This window comes from Asterias amurensis, chromosome 18 (assembly GCF_032118995.1).
Source record: "Asterias amurensis chromosome 18, ASM3211899v1".
In the NCBI taxonomy this organism is placed as follows: domain Eukaryota; kingdom Metazoa; phylum Echinodermata; class Asteroidea; order Forcipulatida; family Asteriidae; genus Asterias; species Asterias amurensis.
In genome coordinates, this window is record NC_092665.1 from 13,503,369 (window position 1) to 13,514,242 (window position 10,874).

General features: G+C 42.6%; 1 protein-coding gene across 1 annotated transcript; it reads left to right on the forward strand.

Annotated features, from left to right (window-relative positions):
• The first annotated feature begins 3,797 nt into the window (after window positions 1-3,797).
• LOC139951021 (metabotropic glutamate receptor 5-like) lies at window positions 3,798-8,367 on the forward strand. The gene is made up of 2 exons (XM_071949840.1): window positions 3,798-5,831; window positions 7,807-8,367. Exons 1-2 carry the CDS (start codon window positions 3,798-3,800, stop codon window positions 8,365-8,367), a joined length of 2,595 nt encoding a protein of 864 aa, XP_071805941.1.
• Window positions 8,368-10,874: the final 2,507 nt, after the last annotated feature.

The window sequence follows — 10,874 nt, forward strand, 5'->3', positions numbered from 1 at the left end:
ACTCTTATCCCCTTGTCAGCATCAACGGATGTAAAATAATGTAAATTTCTTTTAAAGTCACCTGGAAATATATTTTTGTTTTCTTCAAACATTAGAGTATAAATTATGTTTATGAACAATAAAATAATTCGTTGGGGTAATGGTTTGTAAAGATTTATAATTATGGTAAAAAAATAGATATTAACGTTTTCTGGGGGTGACTCCGCCTATCCCCTTTTGTGACGTCAACCGAGGTAGACTTTTGCCTCGATCGAACATCGAACACACGTACGTGCAAGTACATGCAAGTCCTAGTTTTTTGGCATTTTCCCGGCAATGTCGACCAGGTGTATTGCTGCTGCTGGATGCAGCAAAACTTCGACGACCAATTGTGTTCAAATTTCCACAGGTGTGTTATTTTATGCATAATGTTGAGACACACCAAGTGCGAAGACTGGTGTTTGACAATTACCAATATAGTGTCCAATGTCTTTAAAGTGGCGACTGAGGTTCGATACAATGGATGTGGGAAGCTTTTTTATAAATTGTGACCTCCACCTTGCTCATCAAACAGTTAGCCCTGTACCCATCTACCAATTAATAATTGATATGTAGTTAGCCTTTTTGAGAAAGCGGTTGGACACTGTAGGAGTGCGCTGATTGGTTGACTGTTTGATATGCACTCATACGCCCTTTTCTTCACCATTCGCAAAATCCAAAATGCAAAAAGGTCTTTTGAGATAGTATGATGGACCATAGAAGTGCACTGTTTGGTTTGGGTGTAATATGGCAGATGCAGACAACATTTACCGAAATCTAATAATGTTCTCATGTAGGTCTCTATAATCGAAAGGCCTACCCATGAAAATGGCTTGAAGGTGTTTTAAAAGTAACATTTAACCCACACAATTAATAATTTCTCTCGAAATTGTGTGGTTATTCCCTTGCATCGTGGACTATCAAGGCCCGCCATGCCGTGGAGTACTAAATATGATGCTACAAAATGGCGGACCGTGCTAGGTTTGAAGAAATATCACAATTTATAAGCGTTGGCCTTATTTTTATAACTATTCCTTCTTTTGTAATCAATTTGAATGTCGACAATTACTATTTTTTAGTGAACTTTACTTCCTTTTCATGCTCGGTATCAGTAATTAAATGATTTCCTTTGTTTTAATATCCGTTTTTATATGTCTCACATTGTCTGAATGGAACCAGTAACAGTAAAAATGTTTTTTTTTTTTTTTTTTTTTTTTCGTTTTCAACAATAAGCGCCTTTTTAATTTTCAGGAGAAAGCACGAAAGAACCTTGACGAATAAATTTAAATGTGAAAAAGTTTCCTTCATTCAATTTAACTGCGTGAGGTCCATTTGGCAACAATGCTTTCCAATCAGGCCTGCTTGTTCCCATTCAGGGATGCATCCTTGGTCACACGAGAGCTATTAATATTCTCCATTCAGTGTAAGTAATTTGTCAAATTGTTTTTTAACAACTATGGGTGTCGTTCAAGCAGCGACCATTATTCAACCACTAGTCAATATTCCATAACATCATGCATGCAATACATCGTGGGTATACCAGAGGTAAAATCACACGATGGTCAACTATAGTCCCTCGCTCGAACTTCAACAATTTATTTGTCCATTAAAAAGATAAAAATGGGACATTTTCATGTCAAACGGTGATAAAAAAGCTCCAAGACATAAAACTAAAAAATAAAGAAATGTTTATAAAACTATGATTTATATCATACACTGATGAAAGATAATGAATATTTACGTTAATTTCTTTTGTGATTTGGGCAAAAATCGTGAATATTTACGTAAACATTTGCGTTTGGTCACAAATCGCAAATAATTATTAACGTAAATATTGACGTGAATATTTGCGAATTAGGGGTAATCCATAAATATTGACGTCAATATTCACGTAAATATGTATGTTCAATGTCCCTTCATGGCCACAAAAGAGCCAAACAAGGTGACTGCTGATTATTATAAAACTTTTTTAGTTTTTTTTTATGTTCCCCCAAGATATCCTCATTTAGGTTTGTGAAGTTTTTCCCATGCGTCTGAAAGCACACTGCAAAAAGGTTGCTTTTTCTCTCGCTACTTCAACGATCAAGTTAGACTTGATTCAAGTCCCCAAGTTAGACTTGATCCAAGTCCCATTCTCGTGTGAGAGGTCCCTAAAGCATATCACCCCAACTTACTATGAAACAACACAAAATGTGGTCCCGAGAATGAGGAACAGGTTGGGGAATGCAGAGCATCACAAACGCGGGATTGGGACTTGAGTCAAGTCTATGATCAAGTGGCCCAAATTTTCCCAATTTTTTTTTTCATGCATATTATCCCATGTTCGGAATACACCAAGTGAGGATAATGGACAATTGCAACACTGCCTTGAACTCCTGTAAGACAGACCGAGGGGAATTGCTCGTTCATGCACATCAGCATCAGCCACCTTCGAAAGATACGATCGGTTAAACCCATTATAGCCTTGGAGACAGAGGGTAGAGATGGGGGGGGGTGTTCCAAGATCAAGTTATTTATCTATTTGACAACTGTAATCTAAGCATTATTTTGATATGTTGTTTTTACCCGTCGTCATCTTGACCATGGCCAGTTGATAAACCAAGCCCCCCCCCCCACCCCTGCCTCTAATAACATCGAAGAAGAAATGGACTTGTAATTTCTGGTTGTCGCTGAATTAAAAATATCAGGCTCACTGATATTTTAATAAGTAGATACATTTTCTTTTATTCCAAGCATGTTGTGAAAATGTGTTTTATGTATTTTATTGCAACATACATGTACGTCGCCTTCGTGAGCAAAGCAGAGAGACAGGGGAGCAAAATTTCTAGTGGAATCTGCCACGTCGTATTGCATATTGTAGCTTACAAAATAAGTAATGTTTAAAAAAAAACGTTTTCATCATCGTGACGTCAACAGGTGTCAAATTGCATAGGCTTCGGCTGCATGGTCCTTCCTCTCGTTAGACTTGAACCAAGTCCCATTCTCGTGCGGGATGTCCTCAAAGCACACCCGCTGCCATCAAAATGTAACTACTTGTGGTCCCGCGTGCGGAACAGGTTGGGGAACGCAGAGTAACACAAAACAACAGTTTTCTGGCAATGGCACGGGATTGGGACTTGAATCAAGTCTAGGGCTAAGCTAGCCTGAGCCGAGTTCAAAGCCGAAGCCGTGGTTTCGAAAAGGGCCACAAATCTTCACAGATTAATAATATTTGTATCGTCTTGTATATTATAAGCTATACACTCAATACCATGTGTGCTACAACATTACAGTCTGGTACCGATGTATCTTTGTGTATACATTATGTCCATGCAAGAACCGGACTTCTCAGCCACAGCCACAGCTGCAAGAGAGAGGACAACCCCCGGGCGCAGTCCATCGTCAGTATTGACGGACGGATGCCTACTATGTCAAATGAAGCTATTGGTTTTGTAAGACGCATGCCCATCTTATTCGCGACGATAACGACAGGGTACCAGTCTATATGGAGGCACTGAGTTTGGTGGCAGCTCTCGGTTGTCACCCATAACTGTAGCTGTGGATAATAGCCAATCAGACAGCCCGCCTCAACACGTCATCAATTCACTGTCTAGACTTGCGCAATCACGTCCTAGATTGTTGATGAGTGACACAAGTTTGCGCGGGTCTTTAAAAGACCGGGTACACTGTCGACAGTGGCTAGCCTGCAACACTTATGCACAAGAAGTGAACTTACTAGACTTTTTTCCCCCATTCGTGATACCTTACATGTAGCTAGCTGTAAGAAGATAAGCCGAGAAATGGCGCCGGAAAGTACACGCGTTGTCGTCGTTGTCTTCTCAGTTGTAATCAGTCTGACCCTAGGTGCTCATGAGATCCCAGACACTGTTCACAACAGCTATACGAATCCCGGGGATTTCTTCATCGGTGGGTTGTTTCCGTTTCACCACAGCAGCAGCGGTCCGTGTGACTCCCCTTTATCCACATGGGCCGTGGAGTTGTCCGAGACCATGGCGTTCACTGTAAACAAGATCAACGAGCGCCGTGACCTGCTGCCGAAAATACGGCTCGGTTTTGACATCCGAGACGACTGCTACACGGAATCCATGACGCTGTTCTCTGTGCTGTCCCTCATGCGATCCAACGGTCGGTTGGAGATCCTCGATGTGCCGCCGACTTCACCCGGGGAGAAAGGAGCGTTCCTCGGCGCCATCGGTCCCGTGTCGAGCACCAACAGCATTTTATCCGGTATGGTCGGCAGTCTTTTCCAAGTTCCCATCATTTCGTACTTGGCCACTAGTGACGAGCTGTCAGACAAGCGACGTTTCCCGTACTTTCTCAGATCTACCCCTCCGGATAAGCTTAACGCTCAAGCTATAATTGACCTTCTCCTGCACTATAGATGGGACTACGTTGCTCTGATTTACTCGCTGGATAGCTACGGCATCCGTGGGGCACACGAGGTGCAAAAGCTGGCCGAGAAAAACGGCATTTGCCTGGCCTTCTCCTCACCGATCGCCAACGGTGCAACAGACACAGAGATAGACGAAGTCGTGGACAAGTTAAAAAGGTACCGGTTCGCCACCGTGGTTATTGTATTTGCCGCAAGTGGCGCTCCATACTCTATCCTGGATAAATTTCGCCATCAGGTACCCGGTGCGAATCTCACATTCATCGGCAGCGCTGCCTTTGAGTCCGCGTACAGACTGAAAAAGCTCGCCTTATCGCAGAGTACCGTGGGTGGTATGTTTCTACCAATCCGCTACCAAGTAATCGATGAATTCGAGGAATATTTCAAGTTCATTAATGGCTCAGACGCGTCCGGGAGCAAATGGTTCGCAGAATTTCAGAGAGGGTGGTTGAGTCAAAACAACTGTTCCGTTCTGAGCCAGTGTCCACCACCGAGCAATAATGACGAAGTATTCGTTGTTAATGCAGTCAACATCTTTGCGCATGCTCTTCACGAGGTGCTGAATGTTTGCATGGGGGACCTCCCCTGTACGTATAATATAACTGCAAGGGGCGACCTCTTCCTGCCGTACCTACTCGGTGTCAACTTCCAAGGCGTCGACGGTCCGTTCCGTTTCGAAAGCAACGGTGAACCGATTGGACGTTATGCATTAAAGAACGTGCAAGTGATATCGGGGGAGATACGCCCAGTACAGGTTGGTATTTGGGACTCACTGAAGCACAACAGACGGTTGGTATTGGACGAAGATGCGGTGATTTGGGCGGGAAATTCAAAAGTACCACCGAGGTCCACTTGCCGCGTACAGTGTGTGCCGGGTTTCATTGCGGTGCCCTTACAGGAGAAATGCTGCTGGGGGTGTCAACGGTGTCCCGAAAATGCCATCACCGCGATCGGTACCGTCTGTGAAGAATGTGTGTCGACGCATTGGCCTAATCACGATTCAACGCGGTGCAACGCCATAGTGCCGACCGCGACCACCTGGGACAGCCCGCCGGCCCTTGCCGTACTTCTCTTCTCAACCACGGGTCTCGTTCTGTCCTCTGTGGTGGCCTTCGGTATGTACCACTACCGCCGTCACGTCATCATCAAGAGTAGCAGTAGGGAGCTAAGTGCCGTTCAGACGGTAGGCATTGTCCTGGCTTACGCTGCAGCTATAGTGACCCTCGCCCGCCCGTCCGACGCCGCATGCAACGCTAAGGTGACTATGATCTCGCTGAGTTTCACGGTGACCTTTTCGGCAACGCTGCTCAAGGTCATCCGCATCTATCGTATCTTCAAGGTGGCCAAGAAGTCCACAAAGCGGCCATCTTTTGTGAGTCCTCGTGTTCAAATTGCTGCTGCGTCCACTTTTGGCTCCGTACAGGTAGGAATTAGTACGTCATTTACAATTTGGGTGTCTTTTGGAACGCTAGGTGGCAGCATACTTCCCAGAAACATTATCGGTTGTGTGCGTGCTCAGAAATACTTCAACAATATAAATTTATTATTATTATTGGTTTATTAAACTTGGCAGCCAGAGGCTGAATTGCGTTTGAAATTGCAGAGCATAAGAAAATAATATATAATTATACTTTTTTTTAAATTACAGAAAAACATCTGGTAAGTCTGCTACCACTAGCGTTCAAAAGTACCACAAGCCCGTAGATTCAAGAATTATCAACAAATTTTCGCCTGAGCACCTCTGTGAATTCGGGCACTGAATGCTAGAGAAGTTGGCTAGTCTGTTGAGTGTTCCTTCTCACCTTTAAAAGCCTTGAAACCGTCGCCTATGAGTGAATTTTGTGATAAACAACCCACGCCGGTCGGCCGATTGTTAGCCAAACAATCAACAATCGTGTATGTTACATGTTCTGACCAAATTCAGCATTTCTGCCAACTTTCAGTTAAAACTAAATGCATCCCACGATTTTTGTGTAAACATTGTTACAAATCTGTTTTCGCTTTTCATTTGTTGCTTCCAATAGTTTTCCAACTCTCTACTTGGCAAACAAAAACTCGGGCTGTAACGTTGCAAAAGAAAAGGTTTCTAGACTATTCCCCGTGAAATAGATTGCATCACCCGGTGGTACGTGTGACGAATACGAGTTTGTGCACCTTGGCTGCCTAGTGCACAACTCTATGGCATTTCCCCGCGAATCGTGACTATAATGTAATTAGCATAGATTCATGGGAAGGGCTGATCCGCTCAAAATGTCAGAAAGATCACTTGGTTGGCTTCTATAGGTTTTCTAGGTCAAATTCGGCAAATGAGCAGTCAATGTCATTTTCATGCGTTCGAATTAAAGCTGTTTTGCCTCTCCAGCTTGTTACTGCGTTTCAAATTCAGAATTCAGCCAGCATTCAATTTAGCCAGCATTCAATTAGCTTGGTGGTTAAATTGGCTGCTCATTTGCCGAAATTGACCGAGAAAACCTATATTATATCCGTCACGCGCCAACCGGCTGCTAGCGTCCGGTTTAAATCCCTTCAAAAAAAAAGAAGAGTTTTAAAGCAATCAAGGTCGCACGGCCACACATTTTAAAAATAGGAAAGAGTATTCTCGATCGACGGTGATTGCTTGACCTTCCTGAATGAGAGAAGTCTTGATCAATTTTTGGGCCTTCGCTAAACGTGATCTCACTTTTGCCCTCTCGTCAAACTCAAATAATTTTATAAAACAATTGAACCAAATTCCACAAAAGATCGACATTTAGCGCAAACTTTTGATTTATGTTCTTAAACTGCTTACCTGCCAAATTTTGAAAAGAACTTTTATGTATTCTATAGTGGTCTGAAAATACATTTGGTATAATGTTTTCAAGAGGGTGACTGAGAATTTAGCATTTTTAGCAGTGGTTGCTATGGGAGTTTATGTAGTGTGGTGCACCCCAAGGCATGCTATGCAAAGATGTGGCACAGCTCGAAATGCCATCATGGCGCATGACTCTCTAGCAAACTGTTTCTGTGTCGCCATTTTGAATTATGTGCGGCAAACTATTATAAAATTCGATCTTTGTCACCGGTTCGTTTAATGGCCGACCTTCTGCCGTGCAAAAATAATGAGTCTCACACGGCAAAAGTGCGACTTCTACTTAGCACATGCCTATACCGTGGTGACAGTAGTTGAAAGTATGTTGCAGTGAAACGTGAAACGTACTTGTGAAGAAAAGACAGTTAATTGATTTTTATGCCCAGGTGAAATATTATGCGCTTTGACTGCTGCATGTCTTATATAGAAAACCCCTTGGTTGATTTGCTCCAAATGCCGGCCCACTTTTACCGTGCGTGAAATGGAACTGTTTTCATCCGTTGGAGACAATTAAAATAATTCGTGCTTGTTTTCCACGGATTCCTTGCAGGTGGTTATTTGCATCATTGGAATCTTACTCCACTCTACGAAACCAACTCTCCTCATCCCCACGCCTCCACGCAACCACATCGATCTCTTCTGCCAGTTAGGGTATGCTTTCACGGCCAGCTGCGTCTACAACCTCTTTCTCATCCTAGCGTGCTGCTACTTCGCTCTGATGGCTCGCAAAGTACCAAGCAACTACAACGAGTCCAAGTTCATCGCGGCCAATGTGTACTCCACTCTCGTCTTCTGCATGGCTGCCCTACCGGTCTACATCACGGCAACCTCGGCGAGTCAGAGGGTGGTCACTCTTTGCGTGGTGGTCCTTCTGAATGCGTACAGCACCCTCTGCCTCGCCTTCATGCCCAAGCTGTACGCAGCTCGCTTCTTGAAGAACGCCGCCTTGGACCAGTCGCAGAGTGTCGGGACGGGAGTCACCACGGCCGGGGGTCGAAGCGGTGGTGGGAGCATGCTTTCTCGCCCGAGTCGCGTCCATCCCGCACAGGTCGATGTGCCCGCTGAAAAAGTGCAGAGTACATCTAAGAATGGTGACGCACCGACGGAGTAAGAATATGTGTGAGGGATGCACGTAAGCGTATTCTATTCGTGTTGACTGTTTTTATGCTTGCGCCATAAAGGATTTTCTGTGACATTGTACTAGTTAATTATTTTCACTCAGGTCAATGTGTATATTTCATCGTTAAATACCTGTGTTCTCATAACTGATATTTTAGATAATTGGGCCTATAAAGGTCTTTCAATAACCCCCAAACAGTATATCCTGGTTAAATTCCCAAGGCATCCCAAATCTTTTCGAAACCAAGGTCTTTTTGACACACAGGATCCGGCTTTACAGCCAATCAGCAGGAGTCTTCAGACATGAGTGACGTCAACGGAAAGCCTGTACATGCCAAGAACAACACTTGATTTGGAATGGACCTATAAGTCTGTGTGCTGCTCTATGGGGGAAGAGGCCTCACTATAAAAAAAAAAAAAAACAAGCAATTAGTTGACGCTTGTTGTGTGCCCTTCGCCCTTCGCAAACCGTTACTTCAAACTTTGTCTACATTTCTCCAAATCCCTTGCTCACCAGTGACCATCATACATCTGACATGTGACAACCGTATTTCCCACCGCGTTCCCTATACGCTCTTTCTCAGAGAACCTTTTGGCTGAACATCGCACCGTCTCTTGAGCTGGTTCATGGCATTTTCTGCTACTGCTCCAAATCTATGGAACTCTACAATCACATCTTCGCCATGCAACTACACTTGGACAATATTCAAGAAACAGAAATACTTGACTGTTTTGTTTCACTTTTCATTTGAACATCTTGAGTTTGGACTTCTTTGTTGCATCTTCGGTTAGGCTAGGCGCTTTGTAACCTTAGGAAAAAGTCGTCTCATAATAATATGAATGAATGGATGAATCGTACATCAAAGTTTAATGAAATTAAACTAAAATGCACGATTGTTCAATGTTAACAAGGATGCCTGACATAAACGTGGGCATCACAAAGAAACAACCTTTTTAGGCCAAGTTTGGGACTCGATAGACGGCTCCCAAGAATACGATAAAAGCCACATTCGAGGATGTGGATAGGATTTGTGTAAAGCAGGCCACACAGAGAAATCAATACAAACGCTATCTTATTTGTTTTGTCTTGTTATTCCTTGAATACGAAGTGTTTTCCTGTTTGCATGAAATACGCTTCCCCTGCGTCAACGCGAACCTTTCAAACATTAATCCTTCACTCACTTACAATTCAACATTAATTTTAAGCAAGCCTTTAAGCTTTGGATGCATTGCCATGACATTAACAACGCAAGCCATAGGGAAAACGCCCACGAAAAAATATTTATTTTTAAATCCTGCACAACGAGCCCTTGAAATCAGTTTCTGAAAACATCTAGAATTATAACCAAACATTACGAAAGCGTATTGCCGCCACATGATTTTTTGTCTTTCTTCTCTTTTATCGTGTACGTACGTGATAACTTATCATGTTCGTACACGAAAAATCCAAACTTATTTTATACGTACACGATAAGTCTAAAAACTAATCGTGTGCGTACACGATAAATCCACACTTATTGTGTACGTACACAATAAGTCTAAATACCTATCGTGTACGTACACAATCAGTTTGGATTTTTCGTGTACGTACATAATATGTTTTCGTGTACGTACATAATACGTTTTCGTGTACGTACACCATAAAAGAGATAAAAACAAATTCATGTGGCGGCTGTACGCTTCCGTAAGCTGTCAAGCCAAGCCTTGCATTGAAAACTTGCCATCAAGCTTTACGTGCAGAGGGGAAAAACGTCCACAAACAGAATAAAACACAAAAAGTGTTTAAGTAGACAGGATCTGCTTAAAAGCAGTGGACACAATTGGTATATTACTCAAAATAATTTTTAGCATAAAAACTTTCCTGGTAACGATGGAGAGCTGTTGATAGTATAAAACATTGTGAGAAACGGCTACCTCTGAAGTAACGTAGTTTTTGAGAAAGAAGTAACGTTCCACGAGTTTGATTTTGAGACCACAGATTTTTATTTTGAGATCTCGAAATCAAGCATCTGAAAGCACACAACTTCCTGTGACAAGGGTGTTTTTTTCTTTCATTATTATCTCGCAACTTCGACGACCAATTGAGCTCAAATTTCCACAGGTTTGTTATTCGATGCATATGTTGAGATACACCAAGTGAGAAGATTGGTCTTTGACAATTACCAATAGTGTCCAATGTCTTTAATGGACACTTAACATTCCGCATAGTGCCACCTTTTCTTTTCCTTTACCCTGTCACAAGTTACTTTGTTTGCGTCGCAGTTTCTGTGATCGTATAGTTTCAAGTTTTTTTTACTTTTGTTTCGATGACGCATTCAGTCTGAAACTTTTAAAATTATGCAGTGTTTGTGGTAGGCATAATCCCCCCCCCCAAAAAAAAAAACAAACCCCCAAAACAAGTTATATAATAATAATTTTTTTACAACATAAAAAATAGAAGAAAATCCCCCAGATATGCCTATCACAAACACAACGTAAACCATCATGCTTATCCGCTGA